Source organism: Phaethon lepturus, unplaced genomic scaffold (genome assembly GCF_000687285.1).
Source record: "Phaethon lepturus isolate BGI_N335 unplaced genomic scaffold, ASM68728v1 scaffold21636, whole genome shotgun sequence".
Classification (NCBI taxonomy): Eukaryota; Metazoa; Chordata; class Aves; order Phaethontiformes; family Phaethontidae; genus Phaethon; species Phaethon lepturus.
In genome coordinates, this window is record NW_010545855.1 from 1,680 (window position 1) to 23,073 (window position 21,394).

General features: G+C 40.0%; 1 protein-coding gene across 1 annotated transcript; it reads left to right on the forward strand.

Moving 5' to 3' along the window:
* Positions 1–379: 379 nt before the first annotated feature.
* LOC104622354 (zonadhesin-like) lies at positions 380–21,153 on the forward strand (the record flags this gene model as incomplete). Its single annotated transcript, XM_010289105.1, has 20 exons — positions 380–554; positions 2,083–2,191; positions 2,694–2,785; positions 5,535–5,737; positions 6,031–6,175; positions 6,929–7,170; positions 7,828–7,992; positions 8,424–8,548; positions 9,260–9,528; positions 10,741–10,949; positions 11,420–11,561; positions 12,816–13,066; positions 13,697–13,826; positions 14,862–15,030; positions 16,268–16,444; positions 17,914–18,044; positions 19,058–19,149; positions 20,126–20,264; positions 20,569–20,700; positions 21,039–21,153. Coding segments are annotated over 20 exons (3,212 nt in total), but the record flags the coding sequence as incomplete, so codon positions are not given.
* Between the last annotated feature and the right edge of the window lie 241 nt (positions 21,154–21,394).

A 21,394-nucleotide genomic window follows, 5' to 3' on the forward strand; every position in this document is an offset into this window, starting at 1 on the left:
CACAGAGGAGCCAACATCAAAGTCTCTTATGTGAAGTCAGTGCAAGTGGAAGTCTATGGCAACCAGATTTCTTTGCTGAAAAACAAGAAAGTGAATGTAAGAAAATACTTGTTTAAAAGACACATGTAATATCCTTAAACTGACATGCAGATAAGGAAATACTTTCTCTGATTGTAGAGTTCATAGCAAACTTTCTCTTTTTAGTAGTTAAATGTACCTCTTTTAATGAGATGTCCAATAAATTTGCTCAAATGAGATGTTCTTTAATTACTTTCAGTTCCCTTGTGCACAGATCATATCTTTCACTAATCTGTTTTGGCTGCTGGTAGTTGTAGGAGTCCCAGCAGCCATACACTAACTTTTACAACTTGCTGTGCAGCTGAATGGCAGCAGAATGAACCTGCCTGTATTTATTGAAAAGATCAGTATTCAAAGCAGTGGTGGATATGTTCTTGTGGAAACTGACTTTGGACTGTGGGTGAGATATGATGGAAATCATTATGCAGAAGTCTCTGTGCCCTCTACTTACAGCGATCTGCTCTGTGGCCTCTGTGGTAAGTCATAGGTTTAGTCACTTTTTAGTGAGTTGTGGAGTGTGGTGATAAGTTAAACTTCTTTTCTTAGCATGTCATACTTACTTTACACACAACTAGTCCTTGTCAAATGGACTAGAATTTACAGCAGTGAAAAAAACTTGCTAGAATTTTTCAGTTTCTAAGAACTGGTACTTATAAAATTCCTGGTAACGTTATCCATTTGGAATGTTGTGAGGTATAACTACAAATAACATTTTTAGCCAAATAAAAAAAAAATGATCTTCAGTTCTACAGTTTAAATTTAGGAAGAGTAATGACTTGCATGCATCTACTCAAGAATTCTACAAGTACATTTTTCTATTATTTAAGTCCTGATGTATTTGTCTTTTGTTGGGTGTGAGGGATGTTATACCGTTTCATTTTGTGAATCATAAAAACTTGAGGCTGTTTCCACAGCAATCTTCAGAATTACTGTCAACATCCTCAAACTTTCCTGCTGCTGTTTTCCTGTGCTTTTTTAGGAGGTATTTATACAACCTGAATGATCATGTTTATATGATCAAAGGAAAACAAAAAAAAAAAAGAAAAAAAAAAGTAGACTACTAAGGCTTATTTTTACCTACTTTTTATTCCAGCTAAGATAGGCACTGTCTACATTAAAACAAAGCAATGACAAGGATCCAATATGGATAATCCTGAGCTGACAGACTTGATGAATAAGAAAGAAAATTCATACTTTATTTCCAAAATTCAAATGCCACAAAATATTAAATGCTATATATGATACAAAGCATAGAGGCCTTTTAGAGTCCTGTGAGAAAGATCAGACACAAAGGGCACATTCTACTGTGTTCTGTAAGAAATTCTGTTGCAATAAGATAGCAAAGTAAATAAGAGTCACAGGTGACTTATGTAACCAACCAGAGTAGGAGCTCACTGGAATCAGTAGTGACCAGTAATGTCACTAATATTGCTAATGCCTGAACCTGAGCAGGTTTAGTTGGAACAATGTTCTGAAATCCAAGTGATTATATGAAATATACATCAGGATAGAAATGGGACTGTAGAAATTACAAGAGTAGATTGTCTTTTGAGTTTCTGATTATTCTTTGATTTGGATCATCTGAAATTTCCTAGTTCAATTATCTCTCCATGGGTTTTTCATGCTTTCAATTCAGGAAATGTACCTAGGAATATAATGGTGCAAATAACACCATTTGATTTTTAGTCCAACATTCTACAGGTAGGATCCAAGGAAATGAGCTGGGGTTTTTTAGCCAAGCAATTCTTTCTTGTATGCAATGTGATCTAGTTACATAAGAACTTACAGACTTCTTGCTTCAGGTCCACAAGTCTCTGAAGAGCAGTTTTTGTCAGTGGTCAAAGCCTAAAACACAACTGAGCTCTTCTTATTTTGCCCAGTACACACTGATGTTGCATATATACTCTCCCTAGTTCATTGTAGTTTATTTTACAGCCTGAAACCTAGGTTTGTTCTGCGGATGTGAACTTCATGTGTCCCATAAATCTCTTTCTAACCTTACAGGTAATTATAATGGTGATCCAAATGATGACAACATAAAGCCCAACGGTGACATTGCAAGTGGTTCCACTGATCTTGGACAAAGCTGGCTTGTGCCTGAGAATAATACCATGTATGTAAATTAATTTAATCATCTGGCATTTGCTAATCAAACTCTCTAAAATCAAACACCCATCCACTGACTGGCTTTGTCATCCAGTACCATATTACATCTTGCAACTGCCCGTTAGATGTTGGGAGCTGCCCCTTTACATTAAACAGGGAATGACAAGAGGGCTTGTGCCCTTAAGTCTTGTTTTCCAAAGCAGGAACTGTCGGTTGAGTGTGAGGGGGGATGGGACTTCAGTCCAGTTCCCTGATTGGAAACGATAACTGATTGGATGCCATGGGTCTTTCTTTAGCTAAGAATAAGCCTTTGAATCAGAAAGCATCAAAAAGAGAGTCCATTCAGTGATAGGGCTGACATCAGCTTTTCAAAGAAGCTGGATAAAGTCTTGTGACTGTAATAAACTACACCCTGTTGTGTAGGGCTGTCATGTGTCAATCTTCCACTGAAAATCTGATAGAAAGAGATGTTAATTAAACACACACTTGATTTTGCTTGCTTTCCCCAGATGCTCTAGTGGGACAGAAGAGCAATGTGATCCTGTGCTTGAGAGTGAAGCGAGGAAGAACACAGCATGTGGCATGATCACAGACCCAAGAGGTAGTACGTTGGTAGTTCTCTGTGAGCCATGTGATGGAGCACTTTCTAGCTTGTGTTGTCTTCTCTCTATAGTCCATTGTTCTGAGCTCACATTGGAAGCATATCAAACCTCCAGTGTGAATGGCAAACATAAAACTCGTAGGTGCTTGGTCAAGATATGTCAACCATTCAGATGGTGCCAATGTGTCCATGAAGATTATCTGAGAATGTGTGCAGGGAGCCATAGCTGCTCTTTGCTTTACAGTGACTTGCACTTTGCTTGCTAAAAGAAATAGTTCAGAGGGTACTGCCAGGGTACTGTCACTGCATGTATTACAGATACTGTATCTGAAATTCTGTAGAAGTTCCCTGCATTAGAGAGCCCCTGCAGTTGCCTAGCGAGCAACTCTTAATTTATGTAAGCTGTGTTGCATCAATCATGCAAAAAGAACGAAGTCTGACCCAGAGGGCTAAGTCTCATTGTGCGTGCTCCGTTTCAAGTGTTGGTTTAACTTACTAAACAAAGTAAGCCTGAAGCACTCACAATACATTTGCTGTGACAGAAAATAGATGGTGGTGGTGGTGTTATCATTCCCAATTTTTTTTTCTATCCTTCTATATATCTTTCTTGATTTACACAGGAATATTCAAGGATTGTCATACCAAAGTGCCTCCAGAGAATTTCTTTGAAAGCTGTGTTTATGACATGTGTTTCACTGGTGGGCAGGCAACATCCTTATGCTATGGACTGCAAGCCTATGCTGAGTCATGTATCAATGCTGGAATATGCATAGAGTGGAGGAATGCTACTCTTTGCCGTGAGTGTTGTGATTTATAATCTATTCTGGATTTAAACTTCAAAAATATGCACATTCTTTTCTACCTTTTTCATGCATGTTATTTCATTTTCTGTAATGTTTTGACTATAGTCTATCTTGTGTCATGTCTTGAGCCTGCTTTGGTTTCAGTACCATTCCAGTATTTGTATAAAACATTGATTTTTATGAACATTTGGATACATTTAGGTCTAATCCTTAAACTCTCAGTAACTCACAATTAGTTTCTTGGAAAAGTTTGATTACATTCAGCTGTATCTTATGTCAGATTCTGCACTGAGGAAATAACTGTTGCTTTGCTACACTTGAAATCTACCATCCTCAGTGTAAGCAGAGCTGGTAGTCCTCCACATACAAATGCTTATCGATGGCTTCTGGTTAAAAAAACAGTTTAATAAGAGCCCTTGAGAAATAGCTGTTTCTAGGAAGTTTGTAAGTTTTTCTCTGTAAAGCAAAGAAATCAAGTATTCTCACCTATCTCCCAATTAATTCTCTTCAGAATGACCTTACAGGAAATTTCATATAATGAACTCATATTTCTTAGAATAAAGCTTTCCAGGGCTCCATGGGTGCCGATTTTATGCAGCACTGGGCAGTTTTCTGCTTGCCAGACACCTTCTAAAGGGCCTATATATCCACAAAGTACACACCTGGAGAAAAAAAGAAATACTCTAAAGGTCAACCACAGTGAAATAAATCATAATTCTCCTCTATGTTTTTTTCTCTTTTACACTAATTTTGATTATAGCAGTTACCACTGTATTACCTTCTGCAGATTTGCACCTTTTTTTTTTTTTTTTAATGTGATCAACAATTAGGTCTGCATTGAAACTAAACCATAAAAAAAACATTGAGAGATTCTGGGAGCTGCTCAGTTTTGAAAAAGAATTACTGTGACTTTAGAATGGCTTTAAAGGACCAAGTAAGTCAGCCCTGGGAGGACAGAGCACAGAGAATTCTTATATTAAAAGAAGACAGAATAAGAAACGAGCTTCTAACCCTCCAAATCAGATTAAAGCTATGGACTTCCAGACTCCATAGTTTGAGGCCATAGTCCAGGACTTAAATACCTGTGGCTTGATTATATTGATAGAGAAGACTCAGTCACATTAAGAGGATTGACTCTCAAGTGCTCCCTCCATCAGTAATTCAAATAAAAACTCAATTAAGAACCTGACAAAGGGCAGGTAGTCTGGCTGGATGACTGGGGATGTTGTCTGTAGTTGCCTGACAGGACTAAGAGATCCTGCTGTAGGGACAGAGTAAATGAGAGTTGTATGTAGTGATTTATCACAGAATCTAGCGAGAAATAGTATTTAGGGGTTTAGATGGCAGAAATGGACAAATGCTTCAGGATTTCTGTAAAATGTAATGTCTTCCCTGGAGAGCACACTTTGAGTGATAGAAACCTAATTCTGCCATGAGCAGGAGGGGTGTGACAGTATAATATATTTTCCTCAAGGGGTCTCAGTGAAAAACAGAGTCTGATTTTTAGTTCTATTTTTAAATATATGGCAGGTGTTCAAATAGTAACTACATTAATGGGATCACATAAGCTGGTACATGAAGAGATTCTTCTATTCCCTTACTGGAGTGACTTTATGTCTTTAAACCTGCAGGAAAAGGTTTACTGAACCAAGCAAGCACAATTAGCCCTGTATGATCACATCAGACCTACCCTCAAAGTAAGCCTACAACATTTGACTTCCTTTGCGAGCTGGAGTGCAGGATGGCCCACCTGTCTTACCCACCTCTACCAAAAGCCACCCATCTCACAGGGAAAGAAAGTCCTTTGTATGCAGAACTGTCCACCGTCAGACTCTCTAACAGCAATTGTATATATTCAGGAGCAAGCAGCAAAAGAAAACATCAGGGAAACTTTTATCATGATTCTGCCCTTTTGAGTGATCTTATTTTTTCCTTTTTCTCCCTAGCGATGTCCTGTCCTGGAGGCAGCATCTACAAAAGCTGTGGTACTAGGTGTCCGTCTACCTGTTTGAACATCTCAGCAGCTGATTCTTGCAGTTCCTTACCAGTGGAAGGTTGCTTCTGTAAGCAAGACTATGTTTTGAGTGGAGACAAATGTGTGCCGGAAAGCAGCTGTGGTTGTGTTGATGAAAAGAAACAGTATCACCAGGCAAGTTACCTCAGACATTTAGAGAAAAAAAAAGAACAAACAGGGGATCTCATTCTTTATCACCATGAGAGAAAAAAATCTTAATAACATTAACACAATTATTATTTACACCATTAATAATAACAAAATAGACTCACTTTGCCAGCCTTCTTGATCCATGAGCTGTGTGGCTACAGTTGCCCAAATTATCATATGTCATGCACATTCAAATACTAGTAATTTGATTGTACCTTATGGTATTACCTTCCAATTTATCTTATAGTATATACTTCTACACTCTTTTTCCCGCTCAGCTGGATGAAAGCTGGTTTACCGGTTATCCCTGCACTGAACGCTGCACCTGCAAGGCTAATAACACCATTGCATGCACTTCCTGGGAGTGTGGAGTCCGAGAGGAATGCAGTATTCAGGATGGTGTGCTGGGCTGTCATTCCACTGGTAACTCCTGCCTGAAAATGGTTCTCAATGTCAATTCCATAATTAGGTCTTTCTTCTCCTTCTAGCTTTATTATAAATAACTTTTCATATGTGATGGCAAAGAAGTCCAAACTGACTGCTGCCAGTGCTAAGAGATTAAAAGACATGATGATCTGTCTTGCAAGCACAGATCCCTTTCTGTTGTAGTGGATATCAGCAAAAACTGATGCTACCCAAAAGCTTGCAAGGTCACTTGGGTTACTTTCATCTTGATAATACAAATTCAAGTCCCACATCACCAATGCTGCAAGCTCTAAATTTGGGAAAAATTGAGAACTGCATTTCTGAAAGTCTGGGTGATGGCAAGTGCATTAAGTATCTATGTATATAGATGAAAATTTATTTACTTTTATATTTACACTTGTATTTATATATATAGTTATGTATTTTTATATAGCTAAGTAGAATAGCTCTGTATTACTCTCAACTACCATAAATCATAGCTACAACAGCATGTAGAAATGTAAAAAGAGGTTCATTTGCTGCCAAGTTGCCAGTTTGTACATAATGTGCAAATTAAATTTAGGAGACACTTTCTGGAAATTTCTTATTTCCAAATAAATGTCATTGCCATGAACCTGAGATACCACTGTGACGGTTTGTCCACATAATAACGATCAGGATTAGGTTGCTGCACTAATGCAAACATCTGTGGTCAGCTGAGTCCATCGTGAAATCCAGCCCAAAGTTCTTAGATCATTTTTCCACTTTCAGGCCAAGCAACATGTCAAGTGGCAGGAGATCCCCATTATTTCACTTTTGATGGAATGGTGTACACTTTTGTGGGTACCTGCACCTACACCTTGGTTGAGGTTGTCAACACCAACAGTGTCATTCCTATAACTATCCTTGGCAAGAATGAAGACAGAGGACTAAGAGGGGCCACATACCTGAAAGAAGTCTACATAGATGTGTATGGTGTACGAATCACCCTTCAGAAAGGCCAAGGAATCCTGGTAGGTGGTGGTGCTCTTTATTCTGGAGAGAAGTGGTTTAAAATTCACTCACTACAGTGGTTGTAGGAAAAAGGATCTTCATGTTTCGTAAGGAATATATACACATATGCTTAATACTTGTAGGCACCTCCATTAACTGGATCTCACAGGGGAATATTATTCTAGTTCCCAAGGCTTCTGGTTTCGGTTTACTGTTCAATTGGCCATATCTTGGAGATGGAGCCCAGAGCCTCCAGATCAGAGAATTGTTGCCTGAACTAAGGAATGGGGCTCCCCACTTCAATAGCTGTTGTCAACCCAATCACCTGTAGCTAGTTAACAAGAGCAGAGGAAAAGCAAGTCATACTCTATTGGTCTAGAACAGCATGGGGATTCATGGCCATACCAGAAGTGGGGAATACACCCTATGGGTGAGTAAGAGCTTGCTCACTGCTGGGGATCTTTCCAGCTCCCTGTTAAAGGCACAGGCTATGAATCCTGCCCAGCTCTCCTCAGCTAAAAGGCTGATTCCTGCAATCCATGTAATATGCAATGGTGGAATTGTAAAGGAGATAAAACTGTCATAGAGAAATCTTCAGCACTGCAAAGAATATAGATTGCAAGCAGAAAAACTTTCATGGAAGAATGTCCATACTGACAAATGACGTGTCTCTCCAGTTGAACAATGAGAGAGTCTACACTCCAGTGGAGAACCGGTTGCAAGGCGTGTCCATTGGAAATGTTGGCAGATTCATAGTAGTGGAAACTGACTTTGGTGTGATAGTGAAATATGATGGCAATCACCATCTGGAAATTACCCTCCCACAGTCTTATTTCTCAAAGGTAAGATTTAGTATGTAAACATCTGGCACGGTTTCAAAACTGCTGCTTTGTGCATGTACTTTTAATTTTGTTTATTCCTGTGTTTTGCTATTGCATCTTTCTTTGTAGCTGTATTGTAACACATGTCATTTTTTTCCTTTTTATTTTTTTCTCTTCCCAACAATTTCCTTGTGTTCCAAGGGGGCAGTTAGAGAAAATTACCTGGCTAGGGGAATACATCCAGCTTATAGAATTAAATGCCTTGAAGCCTTAGGGAACCACAGATTTACTGCAGTTTCTATTTTATTTCTCCGTGGATGCAGTCAGACACTACTGAGTATGTCTGAAATGTCTGGTACAAGATTGGTTGTTGTTATGATTTGGTCACATCTTGTGGGGGAAGCTGATGTAGAGCAGATTGTGCTTATAATATGGTTCTTGTTCATTTGCAGGTACATGGCATGTGTGGTAACTTCAATGATAATCGTGAAGATGATCTGTCCTTGCCCAATGGTACACTCGTTAGTGTCACCCAGTTTGGAAATAGCTGGAAAGTGGAGGAAGACAGTGATGAAGGGTAAATGTAACTTCTTTTCATACCTTCCACCTTCCTTTGGGAAACAGTCTCCTTTCAATTGTTTTGACTGTTTTCTACTTTGTAACATATAAGCAGTGTATACCAGACTTTTCTCTTCTTGAATTTGAAGTTCAAAAAAAAGCCATCACCACAGGAAACAACTGCACGGGGCCAGAGGGAAACCACAGCCTTTCTATTGATCTACATACATACTTGGGCAATTACTTTTTGGGGCAGTCCATAGTGTGGCATAGCCTCTGTTTATTTTACACTGAAAACACCTAGAGCAGGACAATGGTGTTGGGGAACAGTGAGGACCAGCTGCTCCCTAAGGGACAGGGAGCCAAGTGTGATAACGCAGCTGAGAGAACAGTGGCCTCACCAGCCAGGGCCCATCCCACACTACCTGAGCAAGGCAAGCAGCACAGGCCCAAGAGTGGAAGCCAGTGTCAGCCAAGAGTCCAGAAGTTTGCAGTGACGAGACAGGTCCGAGGTCAAGCTGAGAAGTTTAGTCAGGGTCAAGTTCCGTGAGAGTAACAAGGATCAGACAGCATGGTGATTGCCAGGCAGGTCTAATTCTCAGACAGAAAGAAGACTGTAGTCTCTAGCGTTGCTTAATACCTTTCAGTAGAAACAAACTTTTCAGTTTCAGTCTCCATCATATATATGCCTCTGAAACTTAAATGCAGCTGTGTTTGTGTTTTCATGCAGTTGTTTATCAGACTTAAGAGAAGATGATGTTCCTCCTTGCACTGCTGAGAATAAACCAGTCATTGAAAGCCAGTGCAATGTCCTAAAATCGGACAAATTCAAAGCCTGTCATAATCTAGTCAAGCCTGAAGACTTCATACAGATCTGCATCTATGACATGTGCCAGTATAATGGCATGAAATCCGCTCTCTGCGACATAGTTCAAGTCTATGTGGACACCTGCAGGAATCATGGAATCACTATTAATTGGAGGAATAGCACATTCTGTCGTAAGTGCACAAACAAGTGAAAAAAATGAAACTTGGATGGCTGATAGCATGAAAACAAATTAGAAGTATTAGGTGAACAAGTTATGTAAAAGAAAATTAAACTCAAATTCTCACAAAATGAAATTCTATTATTATGATTTTATGACTCCATTGTTGCACTGAACTGTGTTCAGGTTGAGCTAAACTCAGGTCTAGACAAGTTATGGATAGTAATGTGGAGTTAGAATGGCTTTGATCGTCAAATGAGTGCCATGAGATATTACAATAAGCCTAAAGTGGAGAAATAATACAACCAGAAGACTAAAACAAAGTGGAATACTGTGTTAGGACACAGGGTTCAATGCCACTCACTGTGTTTTGAATGAAAACTGGCAATTTGGCCGGTTGCTTATTAAGGGCCATGTTCTCAGATTAACCTCCAGTGTATGTGCCACAGTCCACCCATTCAACAAAGCCACAAAAAAATTTTGTAAAAATGAGTAAAAATTACACAGTGGTTTCTTTTTGTTGTTTTTTCACACTTTAGTATTACATTGTGGAATTAATTCACACAATGTTGTGGAGGACAAAACAATTAACTGGTTAAAAACCGAGCCAGACAGATGTTGAATAGATCCATCAGAAATTCCTAATTGCCTCCTTGCCACAAGTGGAGGAAAATACTGGGCAAACGAACACTTTTTCCTGCTACCCTATTTCTTGAACTGTTGCCTCATGCATCTCTAGTAATGGGCAGAAATAGGGCACAGAGATAGATGAATCTTCAGTCTGACAATGCATATCTGTTGTTCTTCCATGTGTTTATGTCTGTGGTTAAGCTAGATATACACCTGTTTTGCATCACTAGAGGGTTGAACGTTCTAAGGAATTTGCCCTAAAGATTCTAATTTCTAGCCATGTCCAAAGAGGCATTTGCAGCTGAACTGGAACACTAAATCTGAATGATCTAGCACCAGGTGCCACCAGTTCAGGCATACCTGTAATAGAACTGAATCAGCAGCTCCAGAGAGGGTTCTCTGTTTTGTTTTTGTTGTTTTTTTAAATAAAATATAAAAAATCAAAACTGGTTCATGATCAAAATCAGCTATTAAAAGCCAATTCAATACTAGCATTTTATAGGCCAAGTTGTAGCTTTCAGGCAGGCACATGTGTTTGCGGTGCACTTTCTAAATGTATTTAATAATGCTGGTTCTATTCTCTCCACCCACACAGCATTGCCCTGCCCTCCCCACAGCCATTACACGGACTGTGTCTCCGCCTGCCCATCAACATGCAATGACATTTTTGCCTCTTCCCTTTGTGAGAAGACAGAAGAGTGCACAGAGGGCTGTGAGTGTGATAATAACTATTTGCTCAGTAATGGCAAGTGTGTACCTCTGAGCAATTGTGGCTGCAGGGATGATGACAACAATTACTACAGTGTAAGTAGTTTGTCTATGGAGCAATCTCTGGCTGCAAAACTTGTAGAAAGTTGGTCTCCATCTAAATGAGAGAGAGAGAAAAATCTTCAGGGTCTACCTCTTAAATGCCTTTCATCTGATTAGTAAAAGCTGCAGGCTCGGGTATTAGGAGATGCAGGAGATGACTGGTACTTCACACCTGAGGCCAAAATTGAGGCATATTCAAAACTAGTCAATTGATCAGAGTATTTCAGGCAGTCTGTCCTAGTCCTGTTTTGTGTTCATATTCTCGTGTCGAAGACAATAAGATAAATGGACTGGGATCCCCCCTCCCAGGCTTCTGGTGAGACTACATCTGGATTGAGCAGTTGTGGAATCGCCAACTGGACAGATTGCACCTAGCCCGCACCCACACCCTTTCCTATTGAACTTTTATTGGATTGCAAAGCTGAGCATCTTGATAACATATTATTAACACAACTTGTGTCCAGGCTGGGGAGACTTGGGTAACTCCACACTGCACCAAAAGATGCCAGTGTCAGAAGAACGGTGTCATCAACTGTAAGAGCTATAGCTGTGATTCTAAAGAAACCTGCGTGATCAAAACTGGAAAATACAAGTGCAATCCAACAGGTATGTGCAGGCAGGTCTTCACTTGGTGTTCCAGGAGGGCTGGAGAAGGAGAAAGGATGCGGATGTCCATTCTTTCTTCCATGGCACTTCCAGTCTTTTCCACAGGGAAAGAAGGCAGCTCTGACAGTGCTATTGACGACACATTATTGAACACAAAAAGGCCTCAGTTCTCAGAACAGAAAGTTCCAGTATGAGACAGAATTTGTAGAGGGAAGTGGACCAAGAGTTTGAAAATTTACTTACATCTAGAAATTTGACAGTTCAGTCTGCTTAGTTTAAATTAAAAAAAAGAAAAAATATTTGCACTGCATCTACCAAAACCAAAACTCAGATATGTCTGTGAGTCCTTTGGCAATGATCCTGTTTTTCCCATTGTGTGTTGATTTGAGAACAGAAAAAAATAAAGGCAAAACAGGATAGAACATATCTGAACAGATACATAGTATGCCAGTCAGACAACTTCAGTCCTTTTTATTCAGTAGTTCCTTTGGCTAAGCAAAGTTAATCCCATATTCTCTAGGTAAATTGGATTGTTTAGGAGATAGCTTGTTGCCTAGTGACTCTACACTTCAATTTTGAAGACTAGTATGGCATAGATCCTACTCTATTGATGATCAGTACAACAGCATAATGCAAATCCAGCTTCCCCCTGCTCCATTTTGGCAAAATACCAGAGCAGACGCACCTCAGCAGTCTTAAAGAGAGCCTTGCTCCTGGGATAATGGTTTGCTCTGCACTCAATGGTCAAGGAGAATACTTAGATGGTAGTCGCTGCATCTGATTGTTAGGTCGGCTGACCCCAATGATCAATTTAGTAACCTCAGAAGAAATCAGCGTGACAGCAGTGAGCCAGCCGAAATTAGACATTGCTTTTCATGTTCCAATAATTTTGTAGCAACACATTGCTGAGGATTATGAAACCATCATCTCTAAGAGCCCACTGCAAGCCATGCTGTGTGACAGAGTCATTCCTCTGCAGAGGACCAATGTGCACAACTTAGTCTCTATAAACCCTAATGTTCTGCTTCAGTTCGGTTGGCTCACACCAGTTCTCAGCAGAGGAATAAGTTTCTCTGGCCGTCTTTCCATCTGAGTGCCCATTCACTAGAGTGATGCCTGAGCACCCATCTTTACTTTGAGAAACTTGCATGCTAGCAGCAATCATTTTTACCTAATTTATTTTAAACTGATCCATGCATGGGATCTCACACATGCACATTCAGATTGGAAAGTAATGAAGCTCTTCCCCTTTAGGTTTTGGGAACTGTCGGATCATGGGTGACCCACACTACAACACCTTCGATGGTCTGGTGCACCATTTTCAAGGGAAATACACGTATATCCTGGCTCAGACCATCCCTGACCTACCTGATACTCTGACGCAGTTCAGCATTGAAGGCACAAACTACCCTGTTTATCGAGGTCGACGCATTACTTACCTGAAAGAGATTCTCGTCAATGTTTACAATCACACAGTGCGACTCAGACAGCACAAGCAGCTTGTGGTAAGTCTCTTGCTGACTGCAGAGCACAGAGAGAGGCCCTCCCTTGGAGTAAAACACCTTTGAGTAATAAATGTCTGTTTTGAAGAATTTAAGTATTAAAGCTAACTAACTGTATTATTAGAGCAGTGCTATGAGGCAACCACGAACATGATTTTCAGTTGTGTCGAGTCTTTTTTCTCTATAGCTATGAAGGATATAATTCTACTTCAAACAAATTAATAAATAGAGGTTTAGGAATAAAACACCAAATATCCCAAGCTTACAATAAAGCCATACAAATTTTTATCAGTGGTAGGAAAAAGCAAATAGTGAATTATGCTAGGAAAACTTCATTTCCCTCCCCTTTATTGGTGCATAAGAGTATACATAGCTCATATATACATTTTTAGCTCAATAATAGAAATCTCTTAGAATAATATGAAAATACTGTGTCCATATCACTTTCCTCAATATGGGATTTTGTTAACTTTAAAAAATGGAATACTGAGTTTTTTACCTGGTTAAATTATCTGATATATTTATCATAAAACAAGACAAGAGGAGTGTTCATTTGTAGCATTGATTTGTACTGAAGTCTGATTTTAATTTGGCCTATACATTATGAATTTTAACTTATTCTTTCCCTGTTAGTTGGATGGTGTGAGGGTGAGACCCCCTGCTCGTCCTCATGAAGGTATTCATATATATCAGAGGACAACAAGAATTTACCTGGAGACAGATTTTGGCTTATACCTGAGCTTTGATGGCAATCAAAATGCAGGTAAGCAATACTAAGACAATGTGCAGGAATATTTATGCACTGTCTCAAAAAATGTTCTCATTCCAAAGGAGGTCTAAACCCAAGGCAAAATTAGAAACCTTCGCCCTTTGAGCCTATGACCCTTTGTGATATGAACTTCCAGAAAATCAAAACAAAAGTGTTTCCCAGGAACCAGAAAAAAACATAGAACTGCCATTTCTTTACCTGGATCCACCTGAACTTAGAAGAAATGAGATGTAGAGTCATCTACATCTACTTTTTTTCATGTTACGTAAGGCCTGGTTGATAAAAACGAAAGCATATCACTTAAAATTGCTGATGAGGATGATGGGGTGAAGTCTGGATCTGCCCCTTTGCCAGCTTAACCCAGTCATAGGACTGGTGCATCCTTTTACACGCTTCTTCTCAAGCTTGTTCCAGATAGTCCTATTCTTTAGTATTTCTAAATACAGCAGGATTCTTATATCACATACACAACTCACTCATGTAAGTTGAACACACATTACCTCTTCTGTTCAAAGCAGTGTTACTCCTGATTTACAACAGAATATAGCCATGTTATTTCTGAGTGTATGGTGAAAGTGCCAGTCCATTTATACACATGACCATCATTCCAAACCCTAAAATTCCAACTGCAGAAAGGTCTGTTTTATAAGAATTCTGTTTCTCAACAAGCAAGTAGATTGTAAGTGAAGGCCAAAAGGTGGGTGGTGCATTCAGTTTGCTGCAAAGTAGTAAGCAGCATGCACTAAGAGCACTCAGCTGGTGATGTCATGTTCTATGATACCTTATTGGCTGCAAGAAATTACTTTTTTCATGATTCATGTTGCAGAGCACAGAAACAGTCCTGTGAATACATGTATGAACATGTATGCTCAGGGCTGTGTTAATATCCTACATATGAGGACCATGACACATTACCAGCTCCAATCTGAATCATGAAATGTGGTACTTGGCACTGCTTTCCACCTCTTCCATACACTCTGAAGCAAGGATTTCTGTGTAATGACTTTTTTTTCTTCTGAACTTCCCTAGATATAAAGCTGGCCAATACCTACAGAAACAGAGTGGAAGGCTTGTGTGGTGACTTTGATGGGAAATATAGAAATGACTTCACAAAACCAGATGGTGTTTGGGTGAAGAATGTGAATGTATTTGGTGAGAGCTGGAAAGTTCCTCTGAAAAGAACAACCTCTCCTCTCAGGTACTTAATTTTCTACTTAACATCCATGGCAACCACTGCCACTGGAAGTGAGTGAATTAAGCCATAGTTAATATCCAGGAATGACTACACTATCTCATTTCTGGTCTTTCTTCTTCCCTTGGTCTGTATGTAGGGATTTTTCCTGCTCATCACTAAGGTGAATTATCAGTGCCCTTCTATCTAGCCAGAAGACGCCTGAACTATCACTGTATTACCCTAGTTTAGTATCCCTCTTTGGAGTCACAGCCATTACAACTGCTAGGGCACAGGCATGAATAAGATCTTTGCCAAATTCATGGTTCCCGGCAAAGATAAATATATCATGTTGCGCTGGATGGGCCTGAGGGAGGGCAAATCCTGATTCAGTGTCATCCCTCCCTCTGGAACATGAAGGCAGCTTTGAAATCCATTAAGATGAATTCACAATTCCTCCCAGAATTGAAGAGTCTGATTTCTTTACTTTCATGGCTATCTAGTGTTTTCTGCCAGTACACAAAAATGAAGGACATTCTTTTGAGTATAAATGAGCATGACATTTGTGGTCAGGCAAATTCTGTGCTAATTAGTCCATACAGAACATGGAAATAGGTAGGGAAAAGGTTTGTTCATTCATTTCCTTCCTCCCTCCCTCCCTCCCTTCCTTCTCAATTTGCTTTGAAAGACCTTTGGAGGTTGCTTAGCCACTAGCACAGGACTTTTTTCAGCAAGTAAATGGAATTGTATTAACTGTCAGGATATAATTTGGCTGCAAAAACTTGTCGGCCAGAATAGTAGAAAGCAGTATGTAGGCTCGTGCTGAGCATAAAGGGGCTCTGGAGGCTATGTCTACAGGAGAATTCTGGCACTTCAGGCATGCAGCCAGTTGTTCAGTGAAAGTAAGCATATGTCCAAGAAATAGTGGTCTATTCCAGCTGCATCACTCTGACTAATGTTATTGAATAGATTGGATGAAAGAGGCATTGGATGAAGCCTGTGTCATGCAGAATTTCCAAAGAGATAATTACAGATATCCCTTTTGATTTAAACACCCATAAATCACTGAGACGGTAGGAAGTGTTCTAGTACATCTTTGATTTGCTTTATCTATCTTCTTCCCATTCAGGATAAATCGTGAGAGAGCAATAAGCTTATACTCACACCACAAGGCAGAAGTACTCTTGTGGTGTTACTTAGAGAGTAGTACCATGAATGCTGGATGTACAGAGAACTGATGGTTTCATAATGACTTCATTTACAGCCGAGATGTCAACTCAAAAGATGAGTCTAAGGATGAACCAGATCCAGGGCTCTTCCAAGGCTGCAATGAAAATCAGCTGGGGCAAGAAAACAGAACTTCGAGATGTCAAATCCTGATTGACTTGAATGGTCCTTTTGTAACGTGTCATTCTATCATCTCACCAGATTTCTATTTCACGTAAGTGCAGACAGATGTTCTCCCCATTTGCAAAATCATTTTGGCACGAATTTCTGACAAGAACGTTGCATCTTCAGTCTCCAGGGTAATAGGAATTGAGGATAATAAGTGTCTTTGGAAAACTGGGCCCAGTGATTCCATTATTGATAGATTTAAATCCCCTTATTTATTTTTAAATAATTGTGATGATCTGTCTTTCCATCTATTTAGAGTTTTACTTTTCTGTTAGCTCTAGAAAGTAGCTTTCTTCTTTTCTTACACAGGTGAAGCAGCAGTGTTAAGCATTATACCTGTAGGCTGGGGTTTGTAGTGTGCTTACAGTTCTCATCCACATTCAGTGAGAATTTAGTGCCTGGCTCTATTATTTAGCAATTCTAGCTTCATAAAATCTAGCCTTCATGCTATAGTGACAAAGGCTGAAGCTCTCAGTGACACTTCTTGAATCTTTCATGGAGAAGCGAAAAAAACAGATTAGTGAAGAGCAACTAACGTGGTATCTTCAAGAAAGTTCACTCTGCTGTGTTTCAAGGCTTCTCTGGCCTCCTACATACTCAGTTCCTACACACCTAATTTTGAGCTGTATGAGACCTGTTGATTCATCCCCACGTTCATCATTCATCCATCATCAGCCACAAAATTGCCAAGCAGATGCCAGTTTTCTTTAGTCATATAGTTGTACCTAATGTTTAAAGATAGATAATGTCCACCTCAAAGTCCCTCTTAGCTGTGACAAGAACGTGAAGGAATGTTAAGCCAAATAAACTGGACCACTGGCTTCAATGTATATATCCTGATTCTTAACATAAGCCTACTTTTCTCCTCACCTAGAATTTGGTTAGGCAGCCTGTTCTACCTTCTTAGTGGTTGCCCGATTTTTTTGAGGTGCTACATACTTGCAGATCCCATTCATCTCCAATCTCAATGCCTCTGAAAATCAGGCCATGGATATTCAGATGATGAGCAAAGTTGAGAAGGTAGCACTGGCAAACAAACATTGGGTAGAAGAGAATTCTGTGTCAATATTCAAGGCATATGGACATGGAGAGGGCACCCATGTATTGAAAGAAGTGTGTAGTCCAGCTATGAGACTTACCAGCACTAAAAAGTGCTCTAAAAGCAAGATGAAGCCATGCTAGCTGAAAACAGGAGATAGAAAAGAATAACCTACTGTCACAAGCAGTCAGGTACCTGTTTATTGCTTGTTCATATATGAATACCTCACATGTTAACAGCAGCTGCACAACAAATCATAGAATCATAGAATCTTTGAGTTGGAAGGGACCTTTAAAGGTCATCTAGTCCAAAAATGTCCTGATCTTCCCAATCATGTGGCTGGTTTTTCTTTTTATTCCTCTGTTTTTCTGCCAGCCAGATACAGGAAAACAGAACTAAGAGTCTGGCAGAAAAGCAGCTGAAAATAAACAATAACAAAGGTATTGGGAATGAACGCTTTCTCCTGTTGCACATAGGAGCTGCCTGTTTGATATGTGTGTAGAAGGAGATGAGGATGCTACCTTATGTCGCAGTCTGGAGGAATACATGCTGGCTTGTCAGCAGCAAGGAGTCAGTATGGAAGGCTGGAGGCAACAGACAGTTTGTGGTAAGCACAGGAAGATCCAGAAGTATGGTTTCTGCCTAAAGGACTCTCAAAATCAGAGATTTGAGGCTTTTCCTAGATGCACCATATATCAAAGCTTCTCAGGGAATAAAAGCGTGTTGATTCATGCTTCAATCACTGTTCATAGTTTAGCATGCACACTTGCTTTTCTGGCCTCTCTTCTGTGTCTTATGCTGACTTTCACATTTAGACCCCAGCTTAGAATATCCTACTTAGGAAAGCAGAGTTGTCAGCTCCCTTGTGATCAATTTTGTGAGAGAAAAAAATGTCCCCATTCCCAACTGGGCAAAAAAGTTAAAATTTTGGAGACCATCACAAGCCACAAATCTGAAGGAAAAACACTTTATTTCAATCTCCTTTTAAATTTACAAAATATACTAATTCTCTTTTGCCTGTGAAATTTCAAGACAAAAAGATTCAGCTGAAAACTCCAAATCTTTCAGACTAAAAAATGCTGAAATAAAATTTCTAATAATCTCAAACATTTTTTTCCTAATTTTTTTTTTCAAGTTGGGAGATTCATCAAACCATACTTCCCCTGCGTCACCCCTGGTTAGATGACTTTGTATCCCTGGTGAAACACAATTCCCAGAGTTGTGAAACAGCTCTGCTACTTGCAGGAATGGGTACCCTGAATGTATGAGAAGTTGAGATGAGTTAACACCAGGAATGACAGCACAGCATACAAATAGTTTTCATAATGCATTTCCTGACTTTAGAGTGCTTTACTTACAACTACAGTACTATTATATATCTATGCACATCTCTGCGTATGTGTGTTCATCACATTGCCTCCTACAAAATGGTAACGTTCTCTGGATCTCAAAGGGCGTTGCGTAAGTAATGCACAGCAGCCTGCTACAACCTGACTCTCCTTATTTTTACAGGTATATCATGTCCTGCCAACAGCAACTACAGTTCATGCATGTCTGCATGCCCAGCATCCTGTAATGACTTGACCAGCCCCTCTAAGTGCGAATCACCTTGTGTTGAAGGCTGTGAATGTCTCCCCGGCTATGTTCTCAGTGGTTTTGACTGTGTGCCTTACAAACAGTGTGGCTGCACATACCTTAACAAATATTACGAGGTACAGTCTCCCTGTAGGCCAGACAGCTCCCATGGCACCAAGTATTTTCTTCTGCTAATTATTTTGACAATCTCTTCATTCTCCTCAGCATGTAATTTTGCATTAGAAACAAAGAGCAATTGTTTAATAAAATTCTGATCTCTGGGGGAATGGAAGAGAGTGGATCTGCCTCTGAAACTCTGCCTGCCAGAATATTCAAGGCAGGCACTTGGAGAAAGTATATGATTACACTCTGACCTCCATGTTAATTCTTCATTTGTATTACGCTAAACAATAGCCTCATAGGCTCTAAAGTTTACAACACACCAGTTAGTTTAGTTACAAAGAAATTCTGCCAGTCACTGTGGTCCCTCTTCTTTCAGTACAGAGTGGTACAGGTAGGGTTGAGAGTCTGTAGAGTTGGCTATGACATGGAGAGCCCCAAGCAAGAGTGGATTCTGAGGAATATGGAGAATCCTCTATTTTCACTGCAGGATAGAACAGCTTCATAATCTCATAGAATTTTGTTTTAAGTCTAGAGATTTGGTACAGAGAAGACCTAAGCCAGTAAAGACTATTTTATGGAAGGAGGGGGACACTTACTATGAACAGGTGGCACTTGCCAGAAAAATGGCACATAGCATTTCCACATTGCCTTGGAGGCATGATGTGATGCGTCTGCCACCCTCTCTTATCTCCACGAACAGTTACACATTGTTGGTTGCACATGTACCCCACCTGGGGCTAGGATCTCATACCCCAAACTCTTCTTTTGCCTTCTTTCTTGGGCCATCCTTGAGTTTCAAAGAGCTGGATTAGTAAACTGCTTGCTTTCTTTTCTGTACAAACTATATGAAAAAAAAATCTAATCTAATCTACCATGTTCCCATTCATCAGGAAGGCATTAGAGAGAATAGCATGGGTCCCCAGTGCTCCGTTCATGTTTTTTCCGGCTGATTTTGTTTGATATTTTTAACATTTAACTGCTGCCTTCCAGATTGGAGAGATATTCACCACTGATGACTGCTCTCAGAGATGCCAGTGCACAGAGAGCTCCACTGTCTCCTGCTCTAATATCGTGTGTGGGTCTGATGAAATCTGTGGCATTTCAAACTACAGTCGTGGATGCTACAGGAGTGAGTCAATCATTATCAGATTGTCTTTGACGCTAAGTCTTGACTTACTGCTTATAGGACATCACTGGGTTGGAGATAGTTGCAACAGAGTGTCTACAGAAGAAGAGCATACCAGGGGTCTTACTCTGATGTTTCATCACAGAAACAGTGCTTCTTTCCCTTATTCCTGTTGTCAAGTACAAGTAATGTGCCTTAAAATACAGGGGTTATCCAGCATTAGGAGTCAGTGTCATCTAAGCAAGAGCAGTTCTCTCAGGGTTGGATTATTTGAGAGTCTGAAGTGTCTTTTCTTCCTTTTTGCTAGGTGGACCATGTATGCCAAATCCTTGTAAGAATGATGGAGTTTGCTCTGAAACTACTAACAGCACCTCTCTCCACTTCTACTGTGAATGTTCAGAACTGTACACAGGACCAAGCTGCGAGGTTGAAAAGATAGGTAATAAAACTATTTTGGATTTCACTGTCTGCATTACACCACTTTCAAAAATGGGCGTCATTATGGAGAAGACTGAGCTTGCTCTTCATTTCCATGCTGTAAATTAGTAATCCAGTGGGTGAGAGTGGGTCATCCAAGCAGAAAGGGACAGAACCCCCAGTGGAGAGGTGCTAGAAGGCATGACAGCAGGGCTCTGTAGAGCATACAGGACACCACCCCAGAAAGCTACATATATCAGAGAACACAGTATAAACCAAGCAGACAGGCAAGGGTTGAGAAAAAACTCCTGTTCGCAGTATGGTTAGCTTTTGCTGACAGGGCTCTCATTTCTTCTTCAGCTGCAGACTCTTCCATAGACGATGCTGAGGACCATACAATTGCCATTCTTGTTGGAGTTTTGGCAGGCGTAGTTGTTATTGTCATTCTCATCTCCTCTGCAGTGTACCTGTACAGGTAAGGCTTTTCCCAGCTTTGCTGTGTTCAGCAGAGTCAGGACACATACACCCCTTTTAGCACCTGTAAACCTCAAAACTCCCTGCCTGCAGGGCCAGAAAGGAACCACAGTATTCAGGCTCTCATTTGAGGAATATGAGCAAAAACTTAGCTTTTTCTACAGAAATGAACATATGTCATTTCCTTTACACAGGGCATAGGCATCACTATCACAAAATGAGCTTCGCCAAAATCTGACTTC